Below are 23,804 nucleotides of genomic sequence, written 5' to 3'. Positions count from 1 at the left end.
AGCTATGGGGTTTTTGTGTCTGCCATGAGCTATTATTTACCTAGTTGCTGATATAATAATTTGGCCAACTATCCATTACATTCCCTTTTAAGATTTTACGCCTGGGCCTAACCTAATCACTGTAATAAAAGAGATGGTTTTATTTTCCATGATTCCAGGATCATCAGAGAAGCAACAGCTGAGTGCATGGTTTTGATACCTAATAGGTACCTGAGAATCTAAAGACTCTTCCAGAATGTGTGTGTGAGAAAATGATCATCATCATTTCAAGTGCTGGATTTATTTGGGTTTCTTCAGTATTTACTGGTCTGTAGAGAATATTCTTGATGGATTATGGTGCAGTAGTTAGCAAGAAGGTCCTGGGTCTGAATCCACCCAGGCACTTTTTGCTAAGAGGGTTTTCTGTGTAGAGTTTGCATGTTCTCCCTGCCTATGTGGATTCTCTCTGGGTATTCCAGCTTCCCCCCAAAGTTCAAAGACTGTAATTATGAATGTGAGTATGAATGACTATCTTTCTGTGTTAGCGCCACAATCAACTGGCAACCCAGGCTTTGTCCCATCTCCTGGCCTACAACAAACGGGATAGGCTCCAGTCCCCCCCCCATGACTCTGAATTGGATAAGTGGAAAAGAAAATGGAAGGAAGGATGGATTTAATGCTTTGATCTATTCAATTCAATTTTATTTATATAGCACTGAATCACAACAAGTCACCTCAAGGTGCTTTTTATTGTAAGGTAAAGACCCTACACTAATACAGAGAAAACTCCAACAATCAGATGACCCAGTATGAGTAAGCACTTGGTGATAGTGGGAAGGAAAAACTTCCTTTTAACAGGAAGTTCTACCGCTCAGCCATTGAGAGCCTGCTGACGTACTGTATCACAGTATGGTACGGCAGCTGCACTGAGGCAGACGGGGAAGGTTTCAGAGGGTAGTCAAGACAGCACAAAGAATCGTTGGCTGCCCTCTCCTCTCCCTGACGGACATCTACACCTCCCGCTGCCTCAGCAGAGCCAAAAACATCATCAAAGACAGCTCACACCCGGGCTTTAAATTGTTTGACCAGCTGCCCTCTGGCAGGCACTACAGGTGCACCAAAGCCAGAACAAACAGACTCAAGAACAGTTTCTTTGCCAAAGCAATCTCCACCCTGAACTCAGACACTCACCCACTCTCACTGTGCAATACCCACATCTCTGCACAATATTATATTATTCATACCGAACAATATCACCCCTATAATGTGCAACATCCACTATTCATTCACTAAGTGCAGTACTCACCCATCTTCATTATTATATGTATATACTTATTTTATTTTTTTTTACAGTGTAAATATTTTTTTTACATTCTATTTATTTTCTTTATATTTTTAGAAGTTTTATTTTATATTTTAGAAAGTGTGACTTTATATTGCATGGCACTGAACAGGAGTGGCCCTCCAATCTCATTGTACATTCTGTATAATGACAAAGGCATTCTATTGTAGCCATCTGCTGCAAGCAGTTGAGAGGTGAGAGGAGGGAGACAGGACTAAAGACACACTGTGGAAAAGAGCCAGCTTTTAATAAAAACTAATGATTAAATGCAGAGTGATGTCTAAACACAGTGAAAAGAGGTGAGTGAAGAAGAAAAAGTGCATCATGAGAAGCCCCCCCAGCAGCCTAAGACTTTTAAAGCGTAACCAAGGGATGGTTCTAATCCAGCCCTAACTATAAGCTTTATCAAAATAAGTTTTTTAAGCCTAATCTTAAAATTAGAGACGGTATCTGTCTCCCGAATCCAAACTGGGAGATGGTTCCAGAAGAGGGGCCTGAAAGCTGAAGGCTCTGCCTCCCATTCTACTCTTAAGTATCCTAGGAACCACAAGTAAGCCTGCAATCTGAGAGTGAAGTGCTCTATTGGGGTGATATGGTACTATGAGGTCTTTAAAGTAAGATGAGTTTGATTATTCAAGACTTTGTATGTTAGAAGAAGGATTTTAAATTAAATTGTGGATTTAACAGGGAACCGATGAAGAGAAGCCAATATAGGAGAAGTACATTCTCTGTTTCTAGTCCCCATCAGTACTCTCAATGTAGCATTTTGGAAGTAAAGGCTTTTCAGGGACCTTTTAGGACAACCTGACAATAAAGAATTACAATACTCTAACCAACTGTGTCAGCACATGGCATTGAAGAAGATAACAGAAGAGGAATTATATCCTTAAGTACTTTCAGAAAGACATTTACTGTAATAAAATTTATTCCCCACTGATGTATAATCAATTATTGTAAATGTTATTAAGAAATGATCAGCCAAAAGAGGGTTTCAGAGAATACTGTTAAATGTTCGGTTTCTGTGCCATATGTCAGAACAAGATCCAGAGTGTATTTAATCTGTAATAACAGATTGAATGCAGTGTTGAGGCGGTCAGCTACATGGATGTAAAAATCACTATAATTATTTTATCTGAACTGAGCACTAAATCAAATAAAAAGTCTGAGAAATCAGATAGAAACTGAGTAACTGAGGGCCAGGTGTATGGTATATTATAGGTTTTTGAGTTTTCCAATTAGGGTGGACAAGACCAAGAGTCAGGCTTTCAGATGAATTAAAACTCTGTCTGGGTCTTTGGTTGATTAAGAAGCTGGAGTGGAAGAAGTGCTGCTACTCCTCCTCAACCTGTGCTTTAAGGATGCTGACAGTTAGGATGACTTGATTCATTTAAAGTGACATATTCATCCTGCTGTAACCGGGTCTCTGTAAGGCAGAATAAATCCATATGTTGATTAATTTACTTAAAACATAAAACATTTACTTACAGGGACTTCAAAGAGAAAGACCTAATGTAGTCCACATTTAACGGTTTTACTCGTTGGTGCAGAGTTGAGGATGCTACAAAGTTTTATTATTTATTCATCTTTTTGCTCATTTTTGGTTCGTATTTTGGTGGTCTGGGAGCAGACAGTCTATGGGGATGGGGTTTTGGGGGAATGACAGGAGGAGAGAAGCTGCAGAGTGGCATTTAAGACTGCAACTCTGCTTTCTGGTCTCAACCCTGGATAGTCACGTTTCTTGGGGTTTAATAAATTTGGCCAGATTTCTAGAAATGAGAGCTGCTCCATCCAGTGTGGGATGGATACGTCCATCCTAATCTCCGAATCATCTATAAAGCCCACATCGTTCTTTGGACACCACTCCGACAGCCAGCTGTTTAAAGAGAACATTTGGCAAGTGAATACTATGGATTTAATTTGCAGCCAATTCAGCAGAAAGCGTGCTTTAGATAAAGCACATGAAGGTTACACTATGAATTAAACCGTTGTTATGTTTGTAGTTAAACAAACTACACAGATTAACCTGCATGTGAGTTTTGGCAATACCCAGAGCTGTATAATACACCACAAGTGCAGTGTTTAGGAAGTGTGATAATAACTATGCATAATGCCCTCCGGCACCGTGATTTACAGAATGCCCCTTCGTACCAGATAATACCTTAAAGGATCTTGTGACACTGTTCCTGTGGCTCCAGAGAACTTACTGGTGATGGAATCCACAAAGTAGTGAAACTTCCTCTTGAAGATGTCTAGTGCATGCTGCAGGACCTGCTGGTAGTTGGCCTTACCCAGAGAAATAAGGTTCAGTTGCTTCTCCACTGCACTGCGTATAGTGGGAAGCACAAGTTCTGCATCTGCAAAGCCACACCCACACAGCCCAACACATTTAAATTATTATTAATACTCTTGTATTTTAATGACCTGGACCACTCTGTGGTCCATATCCTGATCAGTTGATTATACGAAAGTACCTGCATCAGCTACCATAGTTTTCAAAGATAAATCTGCTATGTTCTAGAAACCCTCCACTACTGACGAGCCACAAGTCCATTAAACGTCTAAGAGAATACAGAGTAATTTAAGGCAAATGACCTATCTTGTAGTAGCCATGTACCAGGACTATGCCCAAGTTGGTTGGCTTCAGCTTGCGTCCATTCTCAACCGTCACATAGTTCCTCTGGCAGATGTTATTGATGTGGACTGGGATACTAGCATCGGTACCTGGAGAGAGAGTGAACACCAATATCTAGAAAACTGTTTTTGTTTTTTTGTTATTTTAGATTATTCCCAGGCAAAGAAATGCTGTCATGCAGGAAATCTTTATTTTTTCTTCTTGAAAGACTAACAAATATATGAGTCATCCATGCAGATGGGTAAAAGAGGACAGGTTGAGTGTCCGGCATCTGGCAGTCATGTTGTATCCAAATAGCACACAATCAAACTATAACCACATATGAAGCGATAACACACACTTTGTCCACGTTATGGATATAGACAAGCTGTTCTGCTTATACAGAATTAGGTTTAATTCAAATGATGTGCATAAGTCGCTTCCTCCCTTACAAACACTTTCAGTTAGAAGATATAAATGAGCAGTGCTGAAGTATACCAATGCCATGTTTCTCCATGAGGGTGATGAGCTCGGCCTCGGTCAGGTAGTCTGGTGGGCTGGTCTGTTTTTCCACCAGCTTGATCTCGTCTACTGTGAAAGTGTCTCCATGCTCACATGCCGGTATGACCTCCTCCAGAGGGATGCTTTGCCATGGCATCACAGCCGTGTAACCTGTAAACAGGATATACACCTAGCAAGGATTAGTTGGCAGCAGTTACAGTTGTCCTTTAATGTTTGCATATTTCTGCAAAGATGACCTAAGCCATAATCTGATTTTCATACATCAGAGAAGTAGACAAAGGGAACCCAAATAAAGAAAAGAGACTAAATTATAATTTTTGGTATTTTATTTATTGAAGAAAATTAATGATCTATTATTATATATTGTTGTGTACAATGCAAACCTCAAGGATTTGCAGTTGATTTGGAGGTAAAACAGTAATCAGGTGCCTTTTCTTAATGTAAAGAACGGGGACCTAACAAAGTCTGATCTTCACAAGACGTGTTTAGAGGAAGTGTATCACGACATGCACAAACGAGGAGTTCCTGTCCATCATCAAGTTCAAAAAGTGCTCTGCAGTTTGCTAAAGGTCACATAGACAAGTCAGAACGCTGTTTGAACAATGTTTAGTGGGCCAATAAGACCAAGATTGCAGTTTTTTATAAATTCATTTTACATGCAGTTATGTGAAATTGAAAGTTTCCATAGGACTCTGGCAAGCCTGTGAGAAAAAGTATGCTGCATGATACAATACTTTTTAGAACCGCACACATCAAGTTGCAATTATAACTGCACAATGGGTTCACTTAAGGTAGTGAAAGAAAAAGTCACTGTACTTTCACAGCTCACAGATGTGCAGTAAATCATTTTCAAATTCATTTGTCTAATATTTCTATTTCCATTGAATTTCATTTGTTTATAATTAAAGGAATACTTTAACTTTTCTTAAACATTTTATTGCTGTTTGTTTTTCAATCCTCCCTTGTAAAGCACTTGGTAACTTTTTGAAAATAAATATTTAACATCGTTATCATTTTGGTTCGGTTTATCTACTTTCTGTTTAAATCTAAACTTTCCAACCTTATACAAACTGGGTTTAAGCTTGTCATTTGTGAAGTCAGGTTACACTATTTCACACCAACTTTTCAAGTAATGTGTGAAATATGTTAGGGCTTAAGAACTCACTGCTCTGACATTATTTGCAGATTTATTCTTAAATAGTTGTTAAGAACTACAAAATCTAGACTGGTGTCAAATCCTCAAAATTGGAGAACTGGATCTGGGTAACTCCACCATGTTGTCTATGATATCATGTGAGGTCCACATGATACGATAGATTTTGTTGACTTTTGTTCACCAGAAGGAAAGCATATGATGTCATGGCATCTTTGTAAGCTACATAGTCACAAGCAACCACTCCAAATACACTAAGCAAATAACAGCGTTACTTGTAATACAACAGTTTTCAGAGTATTGCTAAATTCTGCGAAACAACAATAAGTTTTACCTGGTGATATAAGGGTTCTTCCACTACATGAGAAAGCCTCTGTGCCAATGCTGAATTCTATAGTCGTTTGTAGGTACTTGCAGTCTTGACTAACAGTGGCAATAAAATGCCGTGTGATGTACTCATACAGCCGCCAGCCATCACTTCCTGTGAAAAAGGAAAAGTAAGTGTTGGAGTTATAGTATAAATTCCATTCTGTTTATTATGAATTATCACATCTTCTGTTTGTATATTTTCTATAAGTTGTTTTATGTACATATGATACTGTTGTTTTTATGTTTGAAATGGAAACACGTGGTGACATTTTTTACAAAGGAAGTTGTAGTTACCTGCAGGCTGTTTTCAGCCTGCAGAGAACACACACATAGGATACGTGTCTCATATATGCCATGTTACATGCACATTCCACAGGTTACTTACTACCATATATGGTAAGGAAAAAGCCAAGAATGTTGTTTATTACATGCCGTAAACTGCGTTTGGTGTAACCCACGTGATCTTATTGTGAAAGTCCGAATAAAAGCGCTGCGCAGGAAGCAGTCCTTTGGGACAGATAACTTCCGCTCAGCCGCGAGCTGAGTTCAAGGAACGGATCTCTCCTCCTTGCGCAAATTTGAAAAGAGTTGTGTGTTTGTTCTCTGAGTTATTAAAATGATCTGAACCTATCAGTAAGAATGGGTACACATGAAGTTATCAGTGTAGTAATCTAAAGGCCTACAGGTCAGTCCACTGTTAGAAGTTTTTATACAAATGTTAAAATGTTTGTTCACCAGATCTGATATGTTGTCTTTGCGCTATTAAATCATTTGCTAACTACTGCATTCTGCTTTTATTTACATTTTGCATAGTGTCCAACCGTTTTTTGAAACGCATCCTAAAGAATCACAGTCTTACATATGGTACAAAGCTCACCATTTATGGGTGGGTGGAGTTTCAAATGAGGATAATAGCACATTTTCAGTTTAGTATCTCCTGGGAGTCATCTAGTATGTACACATCTATCTCCAAAAAAACAAAACAAAGCTGAATATTGTGAAAAAAGAAGCATATTAATGGAAAATAGGAAAATGTGTAGGAAAATGTGCATACGCAACAGGGAATATGCATCCTTATGAGCATTCTCAAGATATTTTGATTCAAGAAGTTGGGATTGAGGCTGGTGTCAGTGCATCAAAAGCCACTGTGCACAGGAAAATTGGATACCACTGGTGTATTCCTCATACATGAACCAAAGACATCAGAGACATTAATGAAAATCTAAAATAAATATAGAACTCAGAATAACATTACAGCCCCATTTCACAGAAAACCCTTCAGCAGAACTCTTATTACCTTCAGCAAAATTATTCTGGAGACCTTGCCCTAAACTTTTCTCCAAATATTTTTAGTCACCCCTGGGTTAGTAAAAATACAATACAGAGTCCAGTTGATGTTGCACATCTTTGAATAGTAAAGAACACATATGCCAAATTCCATGGCTCAACTCCTTGTGGTTTTGGAGTCGATTGACTGAAAAGGTAAAAACCTCAGGAACAGACGCCTCAACAGACATATGAATATGAACACACTTTACCCTGTGTAGCTAGATTAACTATAAAACTCTAGATAATTTATTTCATGATGTACTCTTCATATGTTTTATCCAAAGCACACTCTTTGCTTATTCACCTGTAAATTATATTCACAGTATTCAACGTTGAATCCTTGGACATAACAAAATAATCCTCAACTTCTCAATGAAAGGGACTACGACAGGGAGTGATTTGTTCGTGAAGGTAGGTGCATGCTTGGGCAGGTTGGGGCTGAAATGGGACAAACTGGCAGGTGTTCCAAACAACAGCTGTCCAACTCTGACAGGAAAAAATGTCAGACTATGGTAGTGAATGCAAGACAACGTGAGTGAAATGAACCCAAAACCAAAATTTGTACTTTTGTATTGTATTATGCAACAGGAGGTGTTGTGTGAGTCAATACTAAAAGTTGATGTTGTTATTGTAACTAAATTAAACTTTAAGACATTCAAGGGAAGGTTTTATTTCCCATCACTGCGTGCCTTCAAACATCAAACCAATTTGAGCCTGAACAGAGGGAATGATAACACAAAAAAACAATACTATCACTGGGTCTTATCGTGTACAAAGAGATGAGAAAGGCAAAAACATAATTTAGGCATCATTTATAGCTCTATACTCAGGGTTTAAAGTGGGCCTGACCAACCTGAAACATATTTTGGTGCAGTATCCATTAGTAGTGGTCACAGTATTTCAGCATCTAGCTAGAAGAGGAGCGAGCATAAAGGGAGTGATGTTTTGTTTTATTAGTGGAAGGTAATTTCAAAATGCAACTTTTCCAAATGCTCAACAAATACCAGCAAACACACAATCTGTTTCTGTGCAATTTGTCACACAGTGTGTCTGTTAACTAAAGGTACAGCTGCTGTATTTTCCAGGGAGATAAAAAAAGTGAGATGAAGAAAGAGATATTATATTTAAAAAGGTAAGGATTGCTCACTGCTCATTTGATAAACTGAAAATTTGTGTTTTTCAAGGGTTGCATGAAAATATTTGGCAGTTTAGTGCAGGATTAGTTTGCACTAAAATTTACAGGGATGGAGTGGCTGTGGTTCAAGAGGTAGAGCACATCATCTACTAATCGGAAGGTTCAATCCCAGGCTGCTTCAGTCTGCATGCCAAAGTATCCTCGGGCAAGATACTGAACACAAAGTGGCTCCCATTGCGTTCATCGGACTGTGACTGTGTGACTAGTTTGTTCTAGTGCAGGAACAAAAGTAGGAAAAATACATCCCAGATGTATTAACAGAAAATGTGCATACACTATTGCACTATGGCTCTCTGAGGCCATGCCCTGTACATTATATTCTATAAGAACATGATATAAAACAGCTTTCTCTTATTATCTCTCACAGGTGATATTCCTATTGTTCATTTATTTGCCTGTATTACTCACCCAGTTCTGCTTCTGAGGCAGCACACATGGGAGTAATAGGTGGATGATCTCCAGCATCAGTGCCTTTCCTGGGTCGGTTTATTCCAGCTGAAAGAAGCGCTTTTACCTGATGGACAGTTAAAAAGCTTTTTTAAATTATAAAAAAAAAAAAAAAATCCATAATCCAAATATCCATTTTCAATCACATTATTTTCTAACTGCCTTCCTAAGACCATAAATACAATGAATCTGTTTATGTATACACACACAGCTGGTCTTGAATGAATGTCCTCACCTCTTCTCCCCAGATGGGGTTGTTGGTCTGCTGCTTCAGTGTTCCCTTCAGGTCGAAGTTCTCAGGGTAGTGGGTCGTCTCTGTACGTGGGTAGCTGATGTAGCCCTGTGTATACAGGCGCTCAGCAATCTGCATGGTATGTTGGGGACCCATGCCTGAAACACAATATCACATTATTTTCACTTTAATTCTTTCACACTTTTCTTCTTTTAGAAGATTGACTATACAGGAAGGCTGGCTCTGCTGGCTGAAAACTAGACACACTTGAAGTCATGGTGTAAAAGAGGTCCCTGAACAACTCTTACCCATCATGGACAATCCTGGACACCTTTTGCACTTACTGGAAAGGCAGTGGAGTATCTTCTCTAATAGAATCATTTACCTCTACTGCCACAAGGCCAGACCCAGCAAATCTTTCATATCACATGTAATAACTCTACAACAAAACATGCCATTTAGCACTGAATCATGTTAAGATATCTTATATTACATAACTGATAGGTGTGACGGCCAAACTCATGTTAAACATTAGCACATCTTAGACAATCTGAGTCATACATTTGCAAAGATGTTAGACAATCTATTCCTACATGTAAGACACCAACTCTGCTTCCTGGTCCCAACTCTGGATAGTTTGTTTTGGGGGGTTTCATAAGTTTGGCCAGACTTCTAGAAATGAGAGCTGCTCCATCCAAAGTGGAGTGGATGCTGTGTCTCCTAAAAAAGACCAGGTTTTCCCCAATCATACCTGGTCTGATTGGGAAGGGGTCCAGAGAAAACTACAGTTTGACATTGTTTTGGCAAAGTTACACATCGATTCAATATTAACTTTAGTAACCTCCAACTGAAAGGTGTCAATTATTGTGAACATGAATTATTATTTTACCAAATCTATGTTCATCCTTAGCCAGCAGTTTCAGATTTCCTTCTATGTCTGGGCCCTGGAAGACAATCAGCTATGGTTGCTGGTGTTGCTAGCTTCACGTTTCTCAAAACAGAGTTGCCAATAATCAGAGTTTGTTCCTCAGTGGGTGTGTCGCCAAGTGGTGAAAAAAAACTATTTGAAATGTGAACGGGTTGATGGTTTACCGGGGGCTTCTGTTTACCACAGTCACAGTCGCCCAGCCTGCTGGATTTCCCGGCTGCTCTGGACAATCTGCTGGGGGGAGAGCTAACAGTGGCTAAGCTACCTTTGCCCACACCTACACTACAGAGAGTATGCTTTGGACATGAAAATTATACTGTGAATGAGCTGTTATCTAAAGATTTAAAATTAATCAAGCTACACAAAACAACACTGTGCACTGATACAGGAACAGGAAGTTATAGAATACTGCAGTGAGAGTCAACACCAAATGAGTGTGTCACCAAGAGCCCAAATTTAATAAAAATTTCAGTTGGTGAAAGGTCTGGACTAGCATCTATATAGCACTTTTCTAATCTTACTGATCACTCAAAATGCTTTACAGTACATCACATATCCATACAGCAAACTTCCTCCATTGCGTCCACATATAAGGGCCAGTTTAGAATCACCAGGCAACCTAACATATCTGTTTGGACTCGTAAAACCCAATTAAATTCTATCTGAATTAGTTTCAATGTAATCATGATTAACATCCGTAGTTCTAACGTATGTATGTGGAGGATTTTCACACCTACACCCTCAGTTTCTTCTTCTTATACTTATGGAGAAATGACAGCTGATGAAAATGTAAATACCTAAGGCTGAACTGGCCACTCTCAGCATCTCCACTGTGTTTAAGGCCTGAGGCCTCTGCTTGGACTTTTCCTTCGTACTCACTGACTCCACCTGTGAGAGAGAAAAGACACCTGCTTAAGCAAGTTGACCTAGATTAGTTATAATTCAGGTTGGCTGAGAGTTGGCTGAAGTAGTGGAAAATGTCTTATGAAGCAGAAGTTCTCTTTGTAGTTATTTTAACTGGCGAAACAGTAGACATCATCTACACATGACGCAGTCAGGATTTTATTCTTACCTGGGCCTCCCTGGATGTCTTGGCCAGGTTGACAAACATCTGACCCACCTCCCTGTCAAAGACCCTAACCCTGTTCCAGTCCAGTATCAGTGGGCTCTCCTTTCCTTTGAAAACCTAACAAAAGTACAGCACCTCTGACAATATAACAGAAAAGCAGGCAAACTTTGATAGTGTATCAGGGAACAGAAGCAGTGATTTACCTTTGCCTGGAGGACCCAATAAGTCTCTGGTTTAAAGGACTGGATCTTGTCATGGCGTTCCACACAGAACCCAAGCGTTGGGGTCTGGCATGGACCAAATGAGATTAAGGAAGAGTCTAGATTGCCATATTTGCCTTGAAAGTACTTGGTTTGGAATCTGAAAAATAGTTTAGGCAAGAAAAAAAAAGGCTTAGATGAACTCTATCAATAGCTTTGATCAGCTGTAATCAATCATGTTTGGAAAGATTGTGGAATTTTATAAATGTATGAGCAGATGAACTTGGCTTTGAATGGGGATGAAATCACACATAAAGAGCACTGTAGCATTTTCTAGTCACCTCTGCCTTTTTTTTTTTTTTTTTTATTTTAAATTGAGTACAGTTTAAAGGTGTGAGATTTTAACTAACCTTTTGATTCTACTTGCATTTTCCACACAATCCTTACACATGCGCTCAAAATAGGTGAGTTTAGCTGATATTTTATGTGCATTGTAATTTTGAAATCTTTTGAAATCAGTAGATAGCTGTGAGTGGGTAGAGACAGCAGTGTACCGGGTGAAGGCGCAGCCAATACGCAGATCCAGCTCTTGGCGTGCATCTACTGACAGAGCTTCATTGCGGTTGGGCTCTCCCAGGCGGTTCATGGCGTTCCAGATGTCAGTGCTGGTAATGGAGCTGAATTTGGCACGGTAAATGCTTCTCATACTTCCCTTGTTCATCACTGGCTGAATGGCATCCAGTACCTGGAAGAGAAATAGTCACTGACGGGTGAGGCAAAAGAGAAAGCAGAAAATAGGAGCACATAAAGACAATGAACACAAACAGGACAAAACAGGAAAGTGCAGAAAAAATTAATGGCATGCAGTAGTGGCATATTAATACATTGGGGGTGATAAGAGGAGTAAAAACAGTGAGTGCATCATGGGAAGTCTCCCAGCAGCTGGGGCCTGTAGCAACATACACTATCTTGCCAAAAGTATTCACTCACCCATCCAAATCATTATATTCAGGTGTTCCAATCATTACCACAGGTGTCTAAAACCAAGCGCCTAGAAACACAGACTTCTTCGAGAAACATTTGTGAAAGAATAGGTCAGTCTGAGGAGCTCAGTGAATTCCAGCGTGGTACCATGATTTTATGTTTGTATAGGTATAACTGCAGGTTATAGTAGTCCGAAAGGCTTTTTTCGAACCGAAGAAGCCTTTTGGATGAGAGGTGAAACGTCTTCAAGAAAAAAAAGTTCAGTCACCCTTTTTCAAGCTCCAGAGACTACCATGACAATAGTTATGTTACAATCACCGTGTCTTTGGCCAGCAGTGTTGTCCGAGTTCACCCAGGGTTCTATCCAGAAAAAATTCACAGGCTGGCGGGATCATACGACCAGGAGGGGCGTGGCCCTCTTCGTACTGACCAAACGTACCGAACAACGGATAGCTAATGGCAGAATCGCTAGCTATCTGTTACGATAGTGGCTATCTGCTTAAACTCTTAGCCCGGTGCGACAGCATCTCAGCAAGGCACAGTGCCAGGTGATCAACCGCTGGCCCGAACCCTGTCACCTGTTTGCTTTTTGACATGCTCCATGTGGCTGACTGCTGATTGGCACCAGTTTAAGGTATATGAACGTGTAATTTTATGTTTGAGTTTGGTGTGGAAGAACTTGACTGGGCTGTACAGAGTCCTGAACTCGACCTGACAGAACACCTTTCGGATGAATTAGAGCAGAAAATGTGATCCAGGCCTTCTCATTCAACATCAGTGTCTGACCTCACAAATGTGCTTCTGGAAGAATGGCCATAAACACGCTCCTAAACTTTGTGGAAAACCTTCCCAGAAGAGTTGAAGCTGTTATAACTGCAAAGGGTGGACCAACATCATATTAAACAGTATGGATTAAGAATCGGATGTCACTCAAGTTCATGTGTGTGTGTGAAGGCAGATGAGCAAATACTTTTGGCTCTGGGTCACCTGATTCAGCTCTAACTATACGTTTTATCAAAAAGTTTTAAAGCCTAATGTAATGCATAAATGGGACCTGAATTACCTCAAAACATATGTTCTCTCCTTCTTTGTCACAGTCCAACCATAGAACCACGTAGTCACAGCCTCTGGCTTCAACCTGATATGACACCACAAACTTGGGGTTAACAATACAGTGCTGTGAACAAGTATTTGCCCCCTTCCTGATTTTTTTTTTTTTTGCATATTTCTCACACTTGCATGTTTCAGATCATCAAAAAAAATTAATATTAGACAAAGATAACCCGAGTAAATACAAAATACAGTTTTTATATGAAGATTTCATTTATTAAGGGGAAAAAAGCTATCCAAACCTACCTGGCTCTGTATGAAAAAGCAATTGCACCCTAAACATAATAATTGGTTGTGCCACCCTTGGCAGCAAGAACTGCAGGCAAGTGCTTGTGATAGCTAAAACAAATCTGGAATACATTTTTCACAGCACTGTAAAGACACAAGGCATGACACTGTCATAGAGAAGGCAGCAAGTACCAGTATCTCGTCATACCAATGACGTAGTCAACCTACCTGAAGGAACTTGACCATGTTGAGTTTAGGGTTGGCCTCCTTTTTTTCAGTAGGAGCTTTACTAAAGAGTTCTGCAGGGTCCACTTTATCCCAGTTGTTATACTTCCCTTGAAAATGAAGACAAAAACAAAAAAAGAAGCTGGTAAAGTAATCAGATAACCTAAGTACAGTGCAAAGTCCTACCAATTTACTACACTTGCTGTGGGACCAGTATTAACTATATAGTTCATATAAGTGGATCTCTCCAGTGATATGAAAGAACAGAAATTTAATTTAACACTGTTTTATGCTATACTACACTGTGTGAGCCTTTGCTTTTCTACACAATGGTGCTTTAAGAAACCCCAAATAACCCCTTCATTGCCTGTCACCTCTAGCTCTTGGTGTTCTGAGCTGGATTATTTTAGAAGAGTGCCTCTATTCATTTTAATTGCTTCTCCTCTGTAAAATCAGGAGGGGGAAAAGCAATGAAAATTTAGGTAAGGGCTGAGCAGGACCCAACATAGAGAATACCCACCAATAAAATCCAGACTCATCACATGCCCGCAAACAGAAGTCATCTTAAAGCGTACAGTTTGGCTCTGAAAACTGCCGGTGTATTCGTGCACTGAGCATGCTCCATTGAGCCCCTTACGACTTGTACAGTTTCCTACAGAAAAAAAGAGGACAGATTACACGGTTATATTATCATTACAAGCCTCTAATCATAAGTTCATTCAAAACATTTCAATGCCCATGTTATACCTGAATACAAATACAATAGCTCAAACAGCTATTGCAGCTGTTGCTGCTGCCTTTAGGGGTCGCCATAGCGGTTCATTTACCTCCATCTCACCCTGTCACTAACATCCACTTCTGTCATACCGACCATCACATGTCCTTCTTCACTACATTCATTAATCTTCTCTGAGGTCTTCCTCTTTTCTTCTTTCCTGGCAGCTCCATATTCAACAAGTTTTGCACAATACAGCACATCACCCTTGTTTTTGGAAATCAGTACAGAACATTTCTCCATTCCTCAGGCATTCTCTCACACTCACACTCAAGATTCTGTTAAAACAATCTGGTTAAAACTCCACTGCCTTCTCTCCTAGACATCCCCACACCATGGGTATGTCATCTGGCTCAAAGGTCTTTCCACTCCTCTTCATCTTCACTCTGTGAAAAACTGCCTAAATTTCACGTCATTATTTTATTTATTTATTTGTACCATCAGACGAGGACACCTTTGACAACCCATCTGCAGCATCAGGACCTAGCAAAACACCTGCACTTTTTCTGCAAGTGTTGCTATTCAAGAAGCACATATCTGCCCCATCAAACACTTTCACCCAGTTCAACAGTCTTGCTGCCTCTGGTTTAGAGCCAGCAGTCTTTTCAAGCAGGCAGAGTTTCTCTCAAAAGAGATGCTCAGTTGCCACGAATGTAATCTCCAATTAGATGACACACTCGGGGTGAGATGTGTTGGCATTCCCATTCCAGCTGAAGCCGTGAGACGGGAACCTTTAGCAATACTGTCTACTGACAGTTTGTTCTCCATTCTCTGTTTTCTCCTTGAAACTCTTTCATCTGGACAGACTTTAGGTTTGACTTGTACCATTTAATTTCAGGGTGTAGTATGATATATGGCAATATATTTTTTATATATGTATAAACTTTCTCCCCTTTTACAGAGCATAATGCAGAAAAAGATGTTTGAGAAATTTTGGAAATTGTCATCAAAAAGTTTATCCAGCTAAATGTTTTTCAGTATTCTCAACACTGTGTGCAGCACATGTAGCAGAGTAACACCACAGCTGAGCAGACAGTTGTGGAGTCAAGCTGACCCTTCATTATAAGTTTCAGCTAATTTGTGAAATACTCATTTACTTCTTTACATGAAGTAAATTAAAAATTACCTAATTGTTTGCCGTTTCTTATCCTTGATACACAAAATATCCACTGACATAGGAATCTTTAATCCTTAAAACCTGCATCAGTCCCAAAACATTCAGTATATCAGGAATAATCTGCATTGATACAAGTCAAATTTCAGCAAGACAGTCATTTGTCATGATGCAAGCATTCTTTGTTTTCATTATGTGTACTGAATAGTTTATATTTTTCATAGAATAATGCATAGATTTAAAAAAAATTAACGTTTGAATCAGGCTTAAAAACTTTACGGAAAAATTACTTAACTTTTTTGTTCTTTTCTCATACTGAAGTCTAATTGCTGATGAGTCACACAAGCAGCCATTAGTGGTGGTGGTGAGCGAGCATCCTTTCATTGGTTACCTGAACTCAGTGGTGCATGCTGATGTCCTTAATGACTAAAATGAGTCTCTCAAGGCTGAATTCTAATGACAGGAACTTGGACACAAACTATTATGATGGTAACTAATATATATCCCCACCCCACATAGACACGAAAGCCAATCCAGCCTCTGTGATGTGGACAATCCAATCAACAATACAGACATAGGCAAGTAGAACTCCAGCCAAGAACAGGGTGCATATATAGAGGCAGGTCCAGAAACAGCTCACAGATTGACTCCAAGCCAAAGAACCGAGTGACAACCAAACAAAGAAGAAAAATAAGCTCCATCGCAACAATCTCAAGCGAAACGCTTCAGCCATGGAACAGCTCCAAGTAAGTAAGCTGCCTCTTTGGTGCTAGTAGGCTGACTGATTCACAGCTACATTACACTCAGCTGGGCTTTAAAGAACAGACTAGCAGATTTATAGATGTTTCATATTCTTTCAACTCTACTTTAATGCAATATTCAGGCTCATTATTGAGGTTACTAATATTAAATACTAACATTCATTTTCTACATATTTTATGTATTAGCTTATTAGACAGCCTCTGAAGACATGATCTTGACTGCATAAGATAACTGTATGAATCTATGTGCCCAACTTACAGAAGTACTCGACAGAATTTTTAGGACTGTCTAGTAGCAGTATAAGACCAGTACACTGTCGCCAAGTGCTTGCTCATAGGGGGTCGTTTTGACTGTTGGGTTTTCTCTGTTTTATTGCAGGGTCTTTACCCACAATACAAAGCGCCTTGAGGCAACTGTTTGTTGTGATTTGGTGCTATTTAAATAAAACTGAATTGAATTGAATGCCTGACATCACCTACCAGCTGCTCAGTATATGGAATTGTGCAATATGAAGAGCTTATACCATCCATCCATCCATTCGCTTCCGCTTATCCTGGTCAGGGTCGCGGGGGGGCTGGAGCCTATCCCAGCTGTCATAGGGCGAGAGGCAGGGTACACCCTGAACAGGTTGCCGGCCTGTTGCAGGGCCAACACAGAGGGACAGACAACCTTTCACACTCACATTCACACCTATGGGCAATTTAGAGTAGCCAATTAACCTAACCCCAGTAAGTGCATGTCTTTGGAATGTGGGAGGAAACCGGAGTACCCGGAGGAAACCCACGCAAGCACGGGGAGAACATGCAAACTCCACACAGAGAGAGGGAGAGGCCTGGGCCAAGGTGGAATCGAACCCAGGCCTTCCAGATGGTATTCTATCTGTGAGGCAGCAGTGCTAACCACTACGCCACCGTGCTGCCCAAGAGCTTATACCATATTTCATAATGTAAAAACAATTAAAAGCTGGGCCTCTGATAATGTCTGGGGTGTTGATGTGAAGCAGTAGCCTAGGGACAGACTTTAGGCTTGACATCTATTACCTCACCGACTCATGTGGAGACAGGTTATGTTTTCACTCCTGTTTGTTTGTCAGCAAGAGAACTCAAAAAGCTATCCCTTAGGAGCCCAAGAACATCATTTAATTTTCAAGGTCAAAGGTCAAGGTCACCAAAAAAAATTTCACAACTTAAAAAAAATCCCTATCTCATCATTTGCAAAATTTTAAAATACCTATCTGAGTGAATTTTTCATCTATGGCCATGAAATCTGGAACTATTACTGTCTGCTGTGATGTAAACCAAGCGGAGGTCTGTCCTGCACTGTGCGAAAACTTTAATTTTTTGTGGACAACATTTCTGCTCTCAGACCTTCATCACCTCAGGCTGAAACAGACCCATCTGTACCTCCGTCCAGCAGAGCTGTCTTTGAGCAGTGTGAGGCAGTCAGACAGACAGTCAGCCTAAAACTAGATTAAAACAGAGGTGATCAAGCTTTTGCAGCATCAGCACCAAAACTATGGAGCGATCTACCTCTCCATATCTGCACAGCTCAGACGATACATCATATCAAGGCAAAAGTAGGGCTGGATGTTTTTCAACACGTGTGGAGCTAGAATATCTGACACTTGGCACAGACAAAAAAACTTCTAATATTGTTCTTTAAGAAATATGAGCATGACTTAGACAACTTCATAAATTTAAGAATAAGCCAAAGGTGAAATACTGCCTAAAAACATAAAACAGGAATTTTAAGTCTTAAATCAGGAACTATTCAGTTATGTTTGACCAGTATTAGATGTCTCACTGCATTTGTTACCTTTAGAAATTTGGTGCTGTTTCTGGTTACCCAAATAGGGGGACAGCTGACAGAAAACTCACTTCAGTCCATACTAACACAAACTTTCTGATTCTGTGTCTAGCAGCTGCGTGTCCTTCTGCTGTGCCTGCTGGCTCTTCACAGATGTGTGGCCCTGCCACTGAGCAGCCAGTGTGTGGATGAATCCTTCTGCACTTACAGCCTGCAGGACTACCACAGCCAGCTGGTCAACCTGCCCAGCCGCATCAACGAGCGCAGCATTGCGACCTGGAGCTACTTGTAAGTGCACATCCCACATGTCACTTATCTTTAAGTTATAACACAAACTTTAGCTAGCAAAGAGATTAGTGTTGAACTGCTCAGTGGACAAATAATCTGTGTGGCTGACATAATGGTTTAAAAAAATAAATAAATCAAACACTGAGTTGGTCTATCATTTCAAGTTTGGGAAATTTAAAATTTGGCCTGCTGGCTGGACAAAACTAGAAATAGAATAACCAGAAAAAGTAATTTTGGTCATTTTTTAATCAAAAAGCCTTGGTTTCTATTTAAGATCACAGTATGACACAACATATAATCCAATGTGTAAAATCCATTTTGAGAGAGTAAAGAACCACCCAGAGAAAGCGCCGCACAACCTCTGCAAGCAACTGTCAAGGTCTGTCAGCCTCAGACATGGCAGGGGATGCTAACTCTCTGCAGTGCAGCACAGTGTTAACAGTGACATTCTGTCTTGGAACTCAAACCACTTTCTCATGAACTTCAGATACATACATTTTTTTAATCTCATAAATGTCAGTGGAAAGTCAGGTAATTGCACTAACAAATGAGTGAGGGCAGCCCTAGAAGCAACAACTGACTGAACAGGAACCAAAGGAGCAAGAACATGAAGGACAGTGCCTTATTTTGTTATTTTACAGGAAGTGTTTTGGGACAAACTGAATGGGTTCTTTCTTCAATCATGTTTTACCTCTCCACCAAATTCCTGAAATTTGGATTGGTCACTTGGTGTAATCTAGAAGTATAAACTAATGCTGCAACTATTGATTTTCTTTTTTAAACAAATTAAAAATAAGTATTTCTTTTCTTAAGGTGTTTTCAAATTTGCTGTTGTGTAACTCAATACCTAGACAAGGACAGTTCCGCAGATAAACAGTATACTACCTGCCTACTTGTCTACTACATTAACTCACTAAATCAGTGTTTTTTAAACTGTGGGGCGCAGGGTCCCGGACCTCACTTCTCATGAGGCATTAAAAGATTTTATCCGGCAAAGTGGGGCATGATGGAAGAAGTTTAAGAACCACTACACTAAAGTAACAAATGCCTCTGACCCGACCTGCTCCTTATCTCTCACCAGTGAAAACATCGACTTGAACCGGGTGCCTCAGGTCATCCATGAGGCGAGCTGCCACACCGGCCACTCTTGCAGAGGACTTGACAGTGAATTTGGTTTGGAGACCATTCCTGTATCCCTGAGGATGCCTGTCCTCAAGAAAAACCCCAGCTGCTTCCCCTCAGCCAGCTACTCTCTGGAGTTTGAGCTTATCACTGTGGCATGTCTATGTGCCATGTCCAGACACAGCTGAACAGGACTGAGCACGCTAATGTCAGCTTAGGACACTGGCAAACTTTAACAATATACATTTGTTCAGACAAAGCATTGGGTTGAGATGTGTTTGCTGAGAAATAATCCATTTCACTCATTGTTGTTGTTTTCCAGAGAATATTGAAAAGTCATCACTCATTGCAAACCTGCTGACAACTTATTAAAGCAATTACAAAACACTTGACATTATGTGGTCTCAATGTTATGTCTATATGTAGTGTTTGAACAGCCTGGTTATCAAAACACTTTTCCTGTATAACTTGGGATCCAGTCTAAGACATTTTTAAAAAAAATAATATAAATACTGCTTTACATTAAGTATTGTATAAAAACACTGTGAGCCACCAGTGCTCTCCTCAGCCTCCTGGCAGTAGAGTCTGTAGGTGGCACGAATCCTCTGGAAGCACAAGTTCTACTGCACATAATTAGAAGGTCTCAGTAGAGCTTAATGGGGTGAATGTGAGCCTTAAGGACTTTAGTCACCATATCAATTCAAAATCAAATGTCTCAAGTAAGAACCAGGCACAAGAAATGCTAAAATTATAATAAATATAAACCACTGAGAAGACTTTCATTTTCTGTGATTGGAATCATTGTAAGAACTAACTTCTCTGAGAGTTTTAGCAGATGCATCTATCGAAGCAATTTGAAAATTCTAGCTGGCATCTTTCTTGAGTTATTGGACTCACAAGATTTTCAGAAAACTTGACCAAAGCACAACTGGGAATCTTAACATCCATCAGCATGTCCACAGGAAAAAGAAACTCCGATACACTCTCCTTCACTTATATTTGGGTTTTGCTTTTCCTCACTTCTAGCATGAAGTAATCTACTAGTGCAATGATGTGAGATAGGAATTTCTAAACCAAAACAAGGAAATGAGGTCTTCAAAAAGCATTGCATCTCTTACGCTGAGGTTATTATTTTTTTTTTCTGCGAGCATGCTGATGGATGTTAGAATTCCCATTTGTGCTTTGGTAAGTAACTTAGTTATGTTTGTGGTGTGTTGCACATGTAGTAATCTGTTATGTTGTAAACTGTTTGGATGTGCTTGGGGAATTAGACTTTAATTGCATAAAATAGTGTTGTGACTCAAACAGGCTCTCCCCCACACAGTCCTCTTTTATAAAGTGCTCTATGAACCTGGACATTATGGTTAATAGCTGCATTTTCCCATTTCAGTGCAGCTTGGTGTTAACATAAACTCATTGCTGTGGCCAGGGGAAGCACAGAGTGACCCAGCTTACGCTGCTTTTTAGTTTTAGTTTACTTGTTTTCCACTGAGTTATCGTTTCAGTCACTAGTTAGCGCACATAAACTAATGCAAATCTATTAGCGGCAACCAACCAACCCAGTGATGCTACATTCTGTACTGGCACAAGATGGTGCTACACTTCAACTTTAAACACTTATTTCTTAAATCCAGCTTCACAGACAGTGTTAAATCTATGAGAGTTTTTTAGAGAAGGACTCCATGGAGTTAATTAGTTCTTATACATGTAGTGTTTCATGTCCCCTTTAAATAAGGTTTAAAAATACCACCCAACAAAGGTGTTGAGAGAGAAGTACAAGAGAGTTGAAAAGGAAAGGAGAAAGTTTTCAGATCTGAACAGTATAACAATTTTCTATTTCAAAATGATAATGAATGTATAACAGTTATTAAATGCAAACACGTGATTCAACTTGTGCAAATGTAAAATAAATTGCATTTAAAGATGTACAATGACTTATATTAAATTATCTTGACTTATTCAAGCCAAATCATGAATTCCAATATTGGGACCATCATTGAGGTTACTCTGCAAAGCAAGACTGGCCAGCCAGCTAGGCTGATTTGATCCTTCATGACCAGATTTAGGCAGCATCTTCTTAAAGAGGCCAGTCATCTAATACCGAAAGGTTGGCTGATCAAAACTGATCAATTTCATTAACAGAAAATATCCAATTCTGGGAAACAAGTCAAAGCAGCATCAATGATGGTTAGGCAATGATTTTGAGTGTGAAGCTCTGTCCCAGCTTAGCTGTCTTTGATAAATGTCATGCAAAGACTTTCAAGCAGTTCTAAGGCCATGGGAATAAAAGTATTCGATTACTGCCCACCGCTCGCATATCTAAATTACTCCCACCAAAATATTTCATTATTCAGAAAAAAATTCATTCTTTGAACGAAAATCTATCAGCGGTCCCAGTCTGGCACAAAAACACAGCAAAATCGTCGTCTTCAGCCCGTTTTCCCGCATCTATGAACACACAATAACGAATAAACATCTTTATCTAGCAAGTAGGAAATGCCCACAGAAATACTTTAAGGCCACTTTCCTCTTATTTTCACTTCCTCGTACAATTTTACTAGTCTTCATTTTTTAATAATAAATAATGAAAGAAAGATTTTCTTGAACAGTAATCTAATACTTTCATTCCCATGGCCTAACTAGTCTAACTCATTGTTTTCATTAAGTTAACCTACGCAACACCCAATCATTTAACGGCAAAGCTTATCAATGGCTGGTCAATTAGTTTCACTCTATATTAAACAGCTTTAAAACTGTACCCACCTTTCGAAAGAATTTTGGCAATCGACTGAGCCAAGGACGGCTTCTCTGCTACCATCAACACAGTCCTCATTTTGAATTAGTGAGAACAGCTCACAGCTATCACTGCACGTGTCAGGGTAATGCTCGCTTACTGCCGCAAACCTGATCCAACCCTGCCAGCAAAAAATACTTCAATGGAGACAAACTCTTCCCTTCGCACATAATCAGCTAAAATACTCTAAAGAACTGCTGGAATAGCCATATATACGATACGAGATTTACTTCCGGTGTCACGTCATGTTTCCCCCCCCTTTTTTTTGTTTTCAGTATTATTATTATTATTATTATTATTATAATTATTATTATTATTATTATTATTATTATTATTTTGTCAGTGAAAGATTTCAGGGCCGAAGGAAAGGATTCGCGGATGGAAGCGGTTGGCCGCATAAATACACGTAAGTAGACGGCGTGTTCCGCGATGACTCGTACGTCAACGCCGCCGCCATATTGGCTGTGGCAAACATAACATAACAGAGATGTTTCACTCTTGTGGTGTACGGAGTTGTTCAACCGGTTTTACAGTCGAAACCGGATCACATGGAATTACCTTTCACAGATAAGACTGAATAATTGTTGTTGTTTTAGTTAAAAAACATTAAAAGATTTTGAAAACAGAATTTGCTGACTTTAATACTGTGAGTCCCGCTATGAATTATCGCGGTCAAGTGAGCCGCAACTCAGCTGCCGCTAAAATTTTCTTTGCGCGTCTGCCCTAAGTTTTATGGTACGCTTTAATGACTTTTTTAAATATCATATCGCCACACTAGATTAGATTGAGTTTATTCAATAGGCCCAGAATTGTCAATTTATAATTATAGTTTTACAGTCCTATAACTTAAGACTGGGTTTATTTATTCTGATTTTCTGTATACATATTAGCCACATCCAGCCATCCATTCTCTTGTGCTTATCCTGTCCAGGGTCGCGGGGGGAGGGTTGTCGGATAATGTCAACATTTTACCCATAAATTTAGGGTAGAGCTACCCTGACATCTCAGACCTCAAAGAAGGCTCTAGAGACCCTGGCAGTCGACTGTTTCCAGCTCACCCAACTGACCAAACCCCTGCCTTTTGCACAGTGTTGTGAGCACTAAGTGCTAGCTATGCTTCAAACAGCTGTGGGCATCATGCCCCTGGTTATATACATACCCCTTCCCCCTTTCACCACCTCCCCACTCTTACTCTTTCAGACATACGTATGAACACACAT

The 23,804-nt window shown here is 39.7% G+C and overlaps 1 protein-coding gene across 2 annotated transcripts in view; it reads right to left on the bottom strand.

Moving 5' to 3' along the window:
* The window catches only part of top3b (DNA topoisomerase III beta), a 29,150-nt gene extending 6,348 nt beyond the window's left edge, over positions 1-22,802 (bottom strand). Inside the window, exons 1-14 of one of the 2 annotated variants that reach the window (XM_030723711.1) lie at positions 22,554-22,802; positions 14,444-14,575; positions 13,927-14,033; positions 13,424-13,498; positions 11,931-12,121; positions 11,380-11,536; positions 11,180-11,293; positions 10,905-10,995; positions 9,183-9,337; positions 8,909-9,014; positions 5,942-6,088; positions 4,431-4,604; positions 3,914-4,042; positions 3,526-3,675 (exon numbers count right to left, since the gene is read on the bottom strand). In XM_030723711.1, coding sequence (XP_030579571.1) covers positions 3,526-3,675; positions 3,914-4,042; positions 4,431-4,604; positions 5,942-6,088; positions 8,909-9,014; positions 9,183-9,337; positions 10,905-10,995; positions 11,180-11,293; positions 11,380-11,536; positions 11,931-12,121; positions 13,424-13,498; positions 13,927-14,033; positions 14,444-14,575; positions 22,554-22,623 — 1,798 coding nt within the window. In that variant the 5' untranslated portion in view covers positions 22,624-22,802. Of the gene's footprint in view, positions 1-3,525; positions 3,676-3,913; positions 4,043-4,430; positions 4,605-5,941; positions 6,089-8,908; positions 9,015-9,182; positions 9,338-10,904; positions 10,996-11,179; positions 11,294-11,379; positions 11,537-11,930; positions 12,122-13,423; positions 13,499-13,716; positions 13,744-13,926; positions 14,034-14,443; positions 14,576-22,553 lie in introns of those variants that run through there. The other variant, XM_030723712.1, reaches the window with a different exon arrangement.
* Between the last annotated feature and the right edge of the window lie 1,002 nt (positions 22,803-23,804).

The sequence above is a fragment of the Archocentrus centrarchus genome, unplaced genomic scaffold, assembly GCF_007364275.1.
Source record: "Archocentrus centrarchus isolate MPI-CPG fArcCen1 unplaced genomic scaffold, fArcCen1 scaffold_26_ctg1, whole genome shotgun sequence".
NCBI classification, from domain to species: Eukaryota; Metazoa; Chordata; class Actinopteri; order Cichliformes; family Cichlidae; genus Archocentrus; species Archocentrus centrarchus.
Note: the sequence above shows the minus strand (reverse complement) of the source record. Positions and strands in the feature narration are given on the sequence as shown.